We start from the raw sequence: 14,381 nt of genomic DNA, 5'->3' as shown, positions 1-14,381 counted from the left end.
TTTGGAGGCTGGGAGGGAGGAGGAAAAGGTGGCCCGTGTATAATTGTGTTCAACCTTTGGCTCATTTCACAGGATACTTATTCTCTTATTCCTTCATCCGTGTTTCAACACTCTTCATCTTATAGAGGTTCCTCTTTTATGTGAGAATGATTTTTATTATGTGTGATAATGATAAAGATAATCATTTCCCTTTCCTTTCTTACCCCCACATTCTGTTAGATGTCTGCTTTGTAACAAAGTAAAAAAAATAAACAAAACTGACCATAGCGACTGCATCTGAAAATGCAACATTCCACATCGTTGGTATGTAGAATTGTTTGTAGTGTCCCCACCTCTTTGTTTTTTTAATTTTTTAATTAACAGAAAATCATTTCCTCTCTTCCCCATCCTCTACCTCATTGAAAAAGAGAAAAGAAAAACATATTCCTTGTAACAAACATTTACAGTCAAATGAAACAAATTTCCTCATATGCTGTACACAAAAATTTGTCTCATTCTGCACCCTAAATCTATCATCTCTATTAGGTGGTAAACATGTTTAACATTAATAGAGTCAGTGATAATTGCACTGATCATAGTTCTTCAGACTTTCAAAAATGTTTATATTTACAATTTTCTTCCTTCAAATATTTGAAGACCCTTATTATATCTCCTGAGTCTTATTTTCTCCAAGCTAAACATGTTCAATTCCTTCAACTAAGTCTAATGTCATGAACTCCCCCAGTTATTCTTCAACTTATGAATGTCCCTTTTCCTTTTTAAAAATTTACTTTAAACATTTTTAAATTTCTTAATTCAGGGGGCAGCTAGGTGGCGCAGTGGATAAAGCACCAGCCCTGGATTCAGGAGGACCTGAGTGTCCAGGAGGACACTTGACACTTACTAGCTGTGTGACCCTGGGCAAGTCACTTAACCCCAATTGCCTCACCAAAAAAAAAAATCTTAATTCAGAAAACATCAAATAAAATGAAAATTTCAATATACATTATAGAACATAAGGGGTCTGTACACAATACTTGCAAATCTCCATTATGTAGAACCTCCTGTTCTTTTTAATTTTATAATAAATTAATAAACTTGACATTTAATTTTCAAAATCATCTTGCTTATCAGTGATTCCTTCTGGACTTCCCTCTGTTCTTTTGTTGTTGTTGTAGTTTCTGGTAACTCAATCCCTATACCTCACCTACCCCCAAATTGAAAATTTTTAAAAGCAAAAACCCTTTTAACATACACAGAGTAAAAACAAACATATTCTCACATTGGCCATGTTCAAAAATGAATGTATCACTCTGAAATCTATCACCTCACTCAAAAGATGGGTAGCATACTCCATCTTCATTCAATCTTCTAAAACCATGGTTGGTCATTACACTGATCGGTGTTAAGTAGTCTTCCTTTGCAATGGTGTTGTTTCTATATTATCCACCTGGTTCTGCTCATTTCACACAGCCTATCAGTTTATATGTCTCCCCAGTTTTCTCTGAAACAGTTCCTTTTCTCATTTTTATAGAGCTCTAATATTCTATTACATTCATAACAATTTGTTCAGTACTTCCAATTGATAGGGATCCCCTTAGTTTCCAGTTCCTTTCCACCAAAAAAAAAAAAAAGCTGCTATAAATATTTTTGTAAATTTGGCTCCTTTTCCTTATTCTTTGATCTCTTTGGGGTAGAGGCCTAGTAATATTATCACTAGCTTATACAGTTGACTCTTTGGGCATACTTCCAAATTGCTTTCCAGAATGACTGGACCAATTCACAGCTCCATTAATGTATCTATTTTCCCACAGTCTCCAATTTTGTCATTTCCCTTTTCTGTCATCTTCACTAATCTAATGGGTGAGAGATAAAGGACTCAAAGGCACTGTAACTTGCATTTCTCTAATAATTAGTAATTTTAACGTTTTTTCACACATTGATAGCTTAGATTTCTTCCTTAGGACTTCTCTACTAAGTCACATGAGGATTACCATCTATGGAGGTATAAGTATTTTCCTAAGCTGACATAAGACTGGAAATGCAAAGATAAAAGGAAAAACAGTACATGTTTTCAAGGAGCTTACATTTTATTAGCAGGATACAGCATTTAAACATCTAAATAATTTTTTTAAAACTGAAGAGAAACTACTGATTACCATTAGAATCAAGAAAGGCTTTTGCTTATGAGTTTGTACTTGAGTTGATTCCTAAAGAAAAGTAAGGATTCTAAGAGGCAGAGGAAAAGAGGGAGTACACACCACATATATATGACATAAAAGTGGGAGATGAAACGTACTTTTCATGTCACGGTAAGGGACAAATCAGTTTGGCCTGACTAGTGAGAGAAAAGTAATAAAAAATAAGCATGGAAAAGTAGGATGAAAGTAGATTATGATGGTCTTTATATGTCAGGCTGACATATCTTAGAGGCAATAGGGAACTAGAGATGATTTTTGAGTTTGAGAGTCATGTGGTCAGATGTTATTTTTTAAATCTTATTTTGGTAGCTATGTGGAAAATGAACTGGAGAAGGAAAATAGTAAACTATTGGACTTTCTTGGACTATTGCAATAGTCCAAGAAAGAAACAATCAACTGCTAAAAAAAGTAATAATGGCAACAGTTGGCCAAGATGGCAGAGGAAAGGCAGTGAGCTCTCGAATTCATGACACAGACGCTCCAAAAAACATCCAAATAATAGAACAGGACAATGCCTGGAGCAGCAAAACCCACAGAAGAATGTGCTGAAATCATCTTCTAAACAAAAACAGCTTGGAAGGTCAGAAGGAGGGAGCTCCTGTGCTGAGAGAGGAGTTGAGCCCAACCCCACAGTCACCCTGACACAGATCCAGTCCCAGGAAGGCCTCACCAGAAAAGGAGACCCACAGAGCCTCTGAATCAGCTGAAGCACCAGTGTCATCTGGAACTAAGCTCACAGTCTGGTGAGAGGGCCAAGTCCTTGTCAGGGAGGAGACTACAGGGGTCTATGCTGGTGCTGAGACAGAACTTGGATTTTTCACCCCTGCTGGGAACCAGGAGGTAGGCTTGAGTAGCACTGGCCCAAGTGGGGGAGGGGCACAGGCTCATCAGAGCTGACAACCACAACACACAAAGCTGGTTGATTAGCAAGTTGGTCTGGGGTCATCTATGGAGTGAAGAACCTGATTCTCCCTAAATCATACCACCTGGGACTTCTGAAGCTTGGGATACTGCAGCCTGGAAACAGTGCTCCACTTTAAGGAACTAAAAGTCAAGTAAAAGAAAGGCAAGATGAGCAGACAGAAAAAGGTGAGGTCCATAGAAAGTTTCTTCAGTGACAAGGAAGAATGAGGTGCACCCTCAGAGGAAGATATCAACATCAGTGCCCCTATACCTAAAGCTTCCAAATTGGTCTCAGGCCATAGAGGCACTCAAAAAGGACTTTGAAGATAGAGAGGTAGAGGAAAAAATGGAAAGAGAAATGAGGGTGATGCAGGAAAGACATGAGAAAAAAGTCAACAGCTTGAAACGCCAAATTGGCCAAATGGAAAAGGAGGTACAAAAGCTCTATGAAAATACTTGCTAAGAATTAGGATTGAACAAATGGAAGCTAGTGACTTTATGAGAAACCAAGACACAATAAAGCAAATCCAAATGAATAAAAAAATAGAGGGCAATGTGAAATATCTTCTGGGAAAAACTACTGACCTGGAAAATAGGTCCAAGAGAGATAATTTGAAAATTATTGGTCTACCTGAAAACCATGATCAAGAAAAGAGCTCCTCCAAGAAACCGTCAGGGAAAATTGCCCTGATATTCTAGAAGCAGATGGTAAAATAGAAATTGAAAGAATCCACCGATCACCTCCAGAAAGAGATCCCAAAAGGAAAACTCCTAGGAATATTATAGCCAAATTCCAGAGCTCTCAGGTCAAGGAGAAAATATTGCAAGCTGCTAAGAAGAAAGAATTCAAGTACTGTGGAGCCCCAGTCAGGATAGCACAAGAAGGGGTGAAGGAGAGGACATACTAAAAAGAAGAGAAATTCAAATTAAAATACCTAATGCTTCACCCCATACCCTATTTAAATAGTATAGAAGGATTGTCAGCACTAAAGAGGCTACAGGAAAGCAAACTAATACACTTAATAAAGCTGGTCCAAGTCTTCTCAAAAATTATTTGGAATTATGCAAGAAAAGGTAACAAATTGTTCATAGCACCTATACCACTAATTGCACTATTGGTCATATTCCCCATGGAAAACATAACCACACAAAAAAATACCATATGCATCAAAATAAACGAGGGCCCATCAAGTAGGAAATAAAGAAATATAAAACTTTTAATAAAATTAGAATTTTTAAAAATAAGACTTTAATGGAATATTATTATGCTCTTTAATAATAAACAAACATTAGAAGTTCAGAGAAATATGGGAGGAACAAGACTGGGCAATTCACAAGAATGAAAGGCTACATAGTGAGTCAGGACACATTAAGTGCAATCCTCAGGACAGTGGATTCCCAAAGGTAGAAAGACCTTCAAACCTATTCCTTAAGCATGGCTGGGTCACCCACTCTAACTCATTCTAACCAGGATGGGTTCACCTTCACCATCCTTAATAACCAGACCAAAGTGAAGGATAGTGAATAGTAGGGGAAATGTCCAAATAGTACAAGTTTGGTATGGCAGAGAATATCCAATATGACCATCACAAATTAAATAAGGAATAACTACTTGGAAAAATTAATATGGGTTATATCACTTATCCATATTTAACTAGTTCTCCTCCTTTTCTGATCAAAAATCTTTCTACTACCCTTTATCTCTCCTGTGTAATTCTCTTCAGGCAATATATTGTAGTGCAAGAGGCAATGTGGTGTATTGGATGGGTCAACTTGCAAATTAGTTAGACATATTGTACAAGTCCTAACACTGACATATAATTTATAATCATGGGAAAGTTACTAAACTTCTCAATTCTCCAGAAAACTCTCTAAGATAGCATAATTCAAGTTATTAGAGGAAGTATCCAAAGAGTTCCCTATACTGATGAAATCACACATCTATACCCCCAAAATGTATTTGTGTGTGTGTATATATATATATATATATATACACACACACTGTGTGTACATATAGTGTGTGTATTTATGTATATATACATTTGTGTATATGTATATACAAATATATACATATAAATGACCATAATATTATGTATAGAGACATATGTTGCATTTTCCTGAAGCACACCACAACCCTCATATTATAGTCTTAGGACTGTCTCCAAAACATAAGTGGTCAGTTCAGATCTAAAAGCAGCATTCGTAGTAACATCATATTCCCATTCCACTCAGAAAATCAACAGAAACAGCTAAAATTATAGTGGCAAATAGGAGTAGATAAAATAGGAAGGGGCACAGGGCATCTCACAGAGGAAGGAAATCATATCAAAAGCAATTCCTTAAACATTCCTATTTTTTAATTCAGAATGCACACACCAGCCTCAGAACAAAACCTCAGTCAACCTACAAAGGTAATCAAGTCTTAGATCTCACCATCACCCATAACTGTGCTATGTTCATGATCCAAAACTCTGAAATTCCTCTTTTCAATATAAAGTAACCACTTGTCCTAAATCAATTCTTTGTCATCTCAGGAACCTCCAGAATCATAGATTTAAAGATGGTAGGGACTTGAGAAGTCTTCTAGTTCAACTCCTTCATTTTACAGATTAAAAACCTGAGGCCCCATGAGGTTTGCTTGACATGCCTGATGTCACACAATAAGGAGTTTTGATTCAAATCCAGATTCTGATTCTAAACAAGTGCTCTTTCCACTGTACCAATTCTCTAAATCAATCATCCCTACTCATTTCTTTCCAGTAGTGAACCTAAATTTAATCAGTTGCATGATCCAATGTCTTCTAAACTCAATGCCCTTGCCCCATTGATAATAGTTTACATGAATACAGGCTGCAACATTCTCGAAGCACTTTATATACATTACCTCATTTGATCTTCTCAATCATCAAAAGGGGCAGATGCTATTATCATCCCTATTTTACATATAAGGAAACTGAGGTTAATACAAGTTAATCTATTTGCCCAGGTTCACGCAACTATTAAGGGTCTTAGGTGGGACACAAAGCCAGCTAATACTTTGACAAACTCCAACCCTGAGTTAGCCCTACCTATCTCTTTCTCTCTTCCTGGCTGTTAAACTTGATGGAAAAAGTTACATAAACTTGCTGACTAGGACTTCTAGAAAGTTATGTAAACTAATCTCAACTAGGCCCTAACAGCTGTGGGGCAATCCTTTTAATCTCTCTCTACCACAATCAGCTCTTCTAACAGCTGTTCCAAATATTCTCTTCTCAAGTCGCCCACACAATTCTATCACTATTCCCTCTCAACAGAAGACCTCATCACCTAATTTACTTGGAAAATAAAGCAATCTCCTATGAATTCCCAATTTTCCCTAAATCCACACCACAAAATCATGGTACATTGTTCTCTATTCAATACTCCTTTTCTAGTCTCTAGAAGGAGGTAACCCTTCTCTTGCCAAAGTCATCCCTTGTCTTAGGCTCTTTGACATTCCTCTCAAATCTTCAATTTTTCCTTTATCAGTTATTTCTTGGTGCCTACAAATATGCTCATGTCTTCCTAAGCTTTAAAAAAAAATGCATTTGATTCTGCCATCCCCTTACTTTATCATCCCATCTCTTCTCCCTTTCACAGCCTCCTAACCCCTGGAAAGTTTTCTACATCCCTTGCCTCAACTTCTTCCTCCCTCAGTATTCAAAACCTTGCAATCTGGCTTACAACCCCATCATCTCAAATAAAATCTTTTTTCCCCCAAAAAAAACTTGCCAACATCTCATAACTGCCAAATAAGAGTCTTTTCCCAGGGCTCACCAGCCGATGCAGGTAAGTAGTGCAGTGGAAAAAGCACTAGGTCTGGAAACAAGAAGACCTGAGGTTCAAATCCAACTTTGAAGACTTATATAACCCTGGGTAAGTTCACTTAACCTCTCTGACTCAGTTTCCTTCCCTGTAAAATGGGGGTAACACCTACCTCACAGAGTTGTTGTGAAGATCAAATAAAATAATATTTGTAAAGTGTTCAGCACAGTGCCTAGCACATAGTAAGTGCTTACTTCCCAGTTTCTTCTCTTGTCTCCCTCTTCCTTTTCAATCTTCACTCATTCAACCAAAAGGCACTTATGAAGCACCTATGTACCATCAATCAACAAGCATTTCTTTCACCTCTAAGTCTAATCAGTTGTGGAGGTAAAACTTGACACAGCACCACCCCTTTCTTCTCTGCTAACAGCTACCACTTTTCTCTTCTTTTTGGGGGGGGGTGGGGGGGGGGTGGGGGGATAGGGCAATGACGGGTTAAGTGACTTGCCCAGGGTCACACAGCTAGTGTCAAGCGTCTGAGGCCAAATGTGAACTCAGGTCCTCCTGAATCCAGGGCTGGTGCTTTATCCACTGCGCCACCTAGGTGACCCCCGCCAGCGACCACTTTAATTCAGGCCCTAATCACCTATTACAATACCTCCTAATCAAAATTCCTGCTTCTAGAATATCCCCTTTCCAATACATCTATAGGATCACAGATTCAGAACAGGAAAGGATCATAGAGGCTATCAAATCCAAACCCTTCATTTTACAGATAAAGTAAATAAAGCACAGAGAGGTTAAGTGCATTGCCCAAGTAACACAGCTAGTGTCTAAGGGAAACTATGTATGAACCCAGGTTTTCCTAACTCCAAATCTAATGCACTACATCATGCTGTCTCCCCTATAAATAAACTCCTCAGCTTGGCATTAAGGCTGTACACAATCAGGCTCCAACTTACATTTCCAGTTTCATTTCATATTCTTTTCTTTCACAGATTCTAAGATCAAACAAAATTGGACTACTAAGAATCCTGAATTCAGCATACTATCTCCCTCTTGGTACATTTTGCCCCCCATTCCTGGAATATACTCTGTTCTCATCCTTTCTTTCAGAATCTCTGATGTTTAAGGCTCAACTAAGGTCCAATCTCTTTCTTAACTTTGCCACACCTACTTTGGCATTGCTGTCTCCCTCAATTTAGACTATTATTCTTATTAGTGTACAAGAATATATCTGTAAAATGAAGGAGCTGTACCTGTAATGTCACTTCCAGTTCTAAATCTATGACCCTATATATCCTAGTTTCTTAAACTATGGGTCATAACTGAAAGTGGGGGTTGAGAAAAATCAGACAATAGTAAAAGATTACTGTATACCTAGTTTATATACCTATTTACCTGGGGTCATGTAAAAATTTCTCAGGCAAAAAGGCCCGAGAAGGGGTCACAAGCGGATAAAGTTTAAACCCTACTATATAACACCACAGTAAAGGGCAGTAACTATATTTTCTATTTGCTTGACTCTCTAGTACCTAGTACAATATTCTGCACGACAGAACCTTAAACAATTCTTAAATTGAGTTGATCCATCAGGACTAGAAATAATCCAGATAAATGGAAAAACTAGATAGTCTAAAAAGGCATCCCACCCCATGATCCAGGGAAAGTTTTGATGGAAAAATGTACTGCATATAAACAGGCTTTTAATCTCCTATAATTATCCTTTGTCAAATTTTTAAAAACCATAAAATCATAACATTTTTAAATGACCTCAAAGTTGATCTAACCCAACATCTTCATTTTGTAGGAGGAAATGGAAGCCTAGCATCTCAAATTTAACACCTCCAAAATGGAACTCATATTTATCCTCAAACTGTTCATTCCTCCAGACTTCATTTACTATTTCTGCTGAGTGACCATCACCCAGTCACCCAGGTTACCAAAGGAAGAACCATCCATCCTCAACTCTTCCTTTTCCCTTATCCCCACAATCCAATCAGTTGTTAAGTCTAACTGATTCTACCATCTCCCACAATCATCCCCCTTTCTCCACTAACATTCATCATCCTAAGTAAAGGGTGACTATTGCAATAGCCTCCCAATTTGTCTCTTGGGCTGCAAAAGCAGTATTCTTTCCACTGTACCAATTCTCTAAATCAATCGCCTCTACTCATTTCTTTCCAGTCTTGACTTTCTATTTAATCAGTTCCATAACATAGTCTTCTAATCTTGATGCCAATCCAGCCTTCAAATAGCAGCTAAATTAACATTTTTCAGACACGAGTGTGACCATGTCACTCCCTACTCAAAAATTTTCTGTGACTCACTATTACCTCTAGGAAAAATAAAAACTCTTCAGCTCAGATTTTAATGCCTTTCACAAATTGGATCCCACCTATTTTTCCAGAATTGTTGCACATTCTTCTTCATGTACTTTATATTCCAGCCAAATTGGCCTAACAACTGTTCTCAAAATTCAACAGGCTTGGGCAGCTAGGTGGCGCAGTGGATAGAGCACCAGCCCTGGAGTCAGGAGAACCTGAGTTCAAATCTGACCTCAGACACTTAACACTTACTAGCTGTGTGACCCTGGGCAAGTCACTTAACCCCAATTGCCTTAAAAAAACTTAAAAAAAAAAATGAATGCTGAAAACTATCTTTACAGGTAATTGGAAAAAATATTTACCAAAAAAAAAAAAAATTCAACAGGCCACCTCCAAGCTTTTGCTTTTCAGAGCATCCTCCCTGCCTAAAAGGCACTTCTTTCTGCCTCTTAGAATCATTCAAGTCTCGGCTAATGTGTTCCTTCCTAAATGAAGTTCAGTCAAAGTAGTGTTCTCGTTGCACCTCCCAACACTACATCTCTCACATCCCTTGCCTTGGCACAGGCTGTCTCCCTATGCCTAGACTGCAATCCCTCATCTCCAACTCTCAGAATCCCCAGTTCAAAGACTCAGCCCAAGTGCTCTTCCCACAAAAGTCCTTTGCTGATCCTGACAAGTATTACCTACAACTCCCAAATTACCCTGTATTTATTTTATAAATACTTATAGGTATAGATGCTTCTCCTTTCATGGAATGTAAGCTTATATCCTTAGCATCTAACAAATAGTAGGCACTTAATAAATGCTTGATTCACAGGTATCACAGAATCTGAGAGTGGGGAGGGATTATTATAAAGATTGATTGATAGAATACAACCCTTAAGAGTTTTTGTTCAATTGTGTCCTACTCTTTATGACCAGATGGACCACACTGTGCATGGGGTTTTCTCAACAAAGATACTGGAGTGGTTTGCCATTTCCTTCTACAAAGGATTGAGGCAAACAGAAGTTAAGTGATTTGCCCATGGTAATACAGCTAGTGTCTGAAGCCAAATTTGAATTCATATCTTCCTAACTCCAGGCCCAGCCCTCTATCCAACTGAGCCACCTAGCTGCCTCCTCCCTTAAGAATAAAGGCTGTTTTATCTTTGTTTTTGTATAGATACTGCCTAGCACAGTGTCTTCCTGGCACATAGGCACTTAAATGTTTGTTGAATTTATTATTGTTGTTTGTTCTTCTTGAAGAGGACCGTGACATTAAGATGATGTCATGACTTGCAGTGAATCGGATTTAAGTGAGGGAGAGTTGGTGCAAGGTCACCAACCTCACTCCCTCCTCCAGAGCCACCTTGACCCAGTGGCAAGATATAACTATATCAGGATAACTGAAGATAGCCCTGGATGTTTAAGGCAATTGGGGCTAAGTGACTTGCTCAGAGTCACACAGGTAGTAAGGGTCTGAAGTGAGATTTGAACTCAGGTCCTCCTGACTCCAGGGCCAGTGCTCTATCCACTGAACCACCTGTTGAATTTAAGTAATTGTCACAGTGGCACTAAGTAGCAGAGTCAGGATTTAAACCCAGGTCTTCTAACTCCAAATCCAATGCTCTTTCCACACAGCTCCCTCAGTATCCTACTACTTCCTAGACATTTCTGGGACTAGACACTACAGGAAATGTTTCATTTGAGGATTTTTTTTTATAATTACGGCTTCTTAAATTAAAACAGAGGGGCAGCTAGGTGGCGCAGTGGATAGAGCACCAGCCCTGGAGTCAGGAGTACCTGAGTTCAAATCCAGCCTCAGACACTTAACACTTACTAGCTGTGTGACCCTGGGCAAGTCACTTAACCCCAATTGCCTCGCTAAAAAAAAAAAAAAATTAAAACAACAGAACACTCATAAGAGGTTCCTGTTACCTCCTTACAGTTAAGGCCACTTCACACTTCAACCTCAAAGGTCTCTTTGGGATTGTTTGGTCTTTCAAGCTGAAGTTAAGTGAAGTGAGTAGTACAAATAAAGGCAAGGTTTTATGAATCCTTAAAGAAAAGGGTCAAAACACAGGGCCTCCTTAGTGCAGCCTGAACCAGATTAAAATATAATTGGGAATATTTAACAAAATAAATAAAAACACAATAAAACATAAGGAATTCTTAAGTATAGTTTTTGAGGCCCCCATTTCTATTTGAGTTTGACTCCACTGCTTTAAAGTTTCATAGAACCAGAGCTGGAAAGGACCTTGGGGGTAATCTAGTCCAAAATCCCCACCATTTTACAGATGAGAAAACCAAAGCCCAGAAAGTTTAAGTGACTTGCCCAAGGTCACACAGGTAGCAAATGACAGTAATTGGATATGAACTCTAGTGCTTTACTCCAAGTTCATCATTTTTTTTTTTTGCAATATACCATGCTGCCTCTAGACTTCATTTTATACTTTATAATAATTTGCTTTACTTAACTTTTTGATGTTTGTCTTTTTTCCCCACTAACACTGATGGCTGATCCAAGTAGACTGCCTATTTCTAGTTATGACCTACCTAAAAAAGAAATAGCCTAAGAGATATCATCAAGGACATATATGATCCAAAAAAGGTTAGTGGGTCAAGTATTGGCAGGGAAGGATAACCAACAATTAGCCCAAATGCTGTGCTGATATCTGTAACATTTCAGAAGCCCCAAAGAATACTGGATAGATCTCTTATGGAGTGTCTATAGAACATAAACAAGAATCACACAGGATGAAAAGATGCAGATGAGTTGTGATCTACACTGATGGAGGAAACAGGAATATTTATAATGTCTGAGAATTAAAATAAACCCATCTGACAGAGTACTTCTGTTTGACAAATAGAGGTTTGCAAAGTATTGAGATATCTGCTGTTCAACTTGAATGCTCTCCCTCTTATCACCAATTCCTAGTATTCCTGGCTTCCTTTAAGTTCCAGCTGAAGGTCCACTTTCTTTTTTTTTCCCCTCCGGGCAATGAGGGTTAAATGACTTGCCCAGGGTCACACAGGTAATCAAGTGTCTGCGGTCTGATTTGAACTCAGGTCCTCCTGAATCCAGGGCCAGTGCTTTATCCACTGTGCTACCTAGCTGCCCCCTGAAGTCTCATTTTCTAAAAGAACCCTTTCCTGATCCCTTTTTAATATTGGCCTTTCCTGTGATGATTATTGTATTTTATCACAGGCATTTAGATTGTGAACTCCTAGAACTAGGGCTTGGGACTGTCTGTTGCCTTTCCTCACATCCTCACCACTTAGCATAATGCCTAGCATACAGGAGGTACTTAATAAGTGTTTACAGACAACCAACTCTTCCAAGAGAGCAATCAAAATGTCACAATAGTCACTGTCCCCCGGTTCAGTTCATTCAACAAAAAAAAAGTGTAAAAAGTTACCAGATTCCTAAGGCTACACAAAACACATCTGAATTTCAACTGCTCCCAAACCCCAAGCACGTATGTATGACTAAAATGATGAATTCTGTCAAAAGCTTCAGATTTTGGGGGGAGGGGGGTTGGGGGGCTCGAGAGGTGGGAGGGGAATCTAAACTTGTGATTTTCATCCTAGCAATCCATCTGTAATTTATAATCTTAGGAGAATTGCTCGGGGGCACTAATTGGTCAAGCACCTTGCCCATGGTCATACAACTAGTATAGGTCAGAGGCATGACTTGGTCAACCCTATTTCTGCACCTTTTAAGCTCAGTTAACAAGGAGAGAAAAAACCTCTTCTTAAAAGATGTTTTCAAAAGCTAAGCGACAACACGAGAAGGCAGTGTCATAACAATACACGTTTGTGTTCTTTGGTTTAAATAAAGTTTCCCATTTTCTCATATCCAAGTTCAAGCAAAAAGGCCTGAATGGAAGGGACTGCCACCACAACCAAAAAATCCCCACCACCTTCGCACCTCATTACCAGGGGCACTCCTGGGGAAGCCATGAAACTTGGCTCGATTCCCCCTCCCCCCACCCAAAAAGCCAATTCACGCCAAAGTCATAAGGCATTTGTCCTAAGGAGAGTTACGAAGTAAGAGGCAGCGAGAATCTTAGCATGGCCTTCCTTCTCTTCCTCCTCCTCCTCGCCTTCGTCCTCCGGGGGCGGGCGGTCGGGGGGGGGGGGGGGCTGCACCATCACCAGGTTGGAGGGCACTGCTGAGGGCACTGATCCCTGGGGGGCCTGAGCAGCCCGGGCGCCAGGTGAGGCCGAGGCCAATCCGGGCCGGGGTCAGAAGGAGGTTCTAGGAGCGGCGGGGGCTGTGGGAGAAAGCTCCGGGGCTGCCGGCACAACCAGGCCCAAGAGCGGCGCCTACTAGGCCAGGAAAGCCCGCGGCGGGGGGGTGTGGGGGGGGGGTTCTGGGCTGCGGAAGGGGGGGGGGCAGAGAGCGAGGCCTCGGCCGCCACTGGCAGCTCGGGGGTCTTGGGGCGGGGCGAGGAGGCGCTCCTTACCCTGCATGCTGCTGACGGCCGTATGGCCTGGCCCGGGGGGCCCCACGGCGCCGGGAGAGCCGCTCCCGCTGCCGCCGCTCGGGCTCGGAGCCGCCATTGTTGTCCGGGAGGAGTGGAGCGGCGCCGCGGCGGCTGCAATGCAGCAAGCTCGGCCTCTCTCCGCCTGCGAGGGGCGCGGCTAGTGCCCGCCTCCGGCCCGTCCCCCCAGCCCGCCTTCCCCTCCTGCTCCCCAGCGCTGAGGCCGTCCCCACCCACGCCCACCTCCGGCGTTCCAGATACCAATCAGTTTCAACCTCGCTCTGGGCTCGCTCCACCCTGCAGACTTGCCCAGACCTGGTCTCCCGGTAGTTCAGGAGCCCTTCTGTAGTGTAGAGATACACACCCACTCTCACTTCTGACCCACAGCACGGCTAGTTTCATTCATTCTGTCAACAAATATTCTTTGTTATTAGTAAGTGTAATTCTAATGCAATTCAATTCGGCAAACACATTAAGCACTTTCTATGTGCGAGGCTGCGAGGATAGAGAGACTAACAGTACCTACCTTCAAAGAGTTTACGCTGTAGAGAATAATATTAATACTACTTAAAAATAAGTGACCCCTCCCCTGAAGAAGAGGATTATGGGTATGGAATGTTGCCCATGCTGTCAGACTCCATGGATCTAGAGCTGGAAGGGTCCCTATCTTAGTCGATAAACATTTCTTAAGTGCCTACTGTGAGCCAGGGACTGCATTAAGT

At 40.6% G+C, this 14,381-nt stretch overlaps 1 protein-coding gene across 5 annotated transcripts in view; it reads right to left on the bottom strand.

Moving 5' to 3' along the window:
* The window catches only part of MAP2K4 (mitogen-activated protein kinase kinase 4), a 143,525-nt gene extending 129,718 nt beyond the window's left edge, over positions 1-13,807 (bottom strand). For 2 of the 5 annotated variants that reach the window (XM_044004747.1, XM_044004749.1), the window contains exon 1: positions 13,642-13,805. In XM_044004747.1, coding sequence (XP_043860682.1) covers positions 13,642-13,738 — 97 coding nt within the window. In that variant the 5' untranslated portion in view covers positions 13,739-13,805. Of the gene's footprint in view, positions 1-13,641 lie in introns of all 5 variants that reach the window. The other 3 variants (XM_044004748.1, XM_044004750.1, XM_044004751.1) reach the window with 2 other exon arrangements.
* Positions 13,808-14,381: the final 574 nt, after the last annotated feature.

Source organism: Dromiciops gliroides, chromosome 4 (assembly GCF_019393635.1).
Source record: "Dromiciops gliroides isolate mDroGli1 chromosome 4, mDroGli1.pri, whole genome shotgun sequence".
Lineage (NCBI taxonomy): Eukaryota > Metazoa > Chordata > Mammalia > Microbiotheria > Microbiotheriidae > Dromiciops > Dromiciops gliroides.
This window is presented reverse-complemented; position numbering and strand designations above follow the sequence as displayed.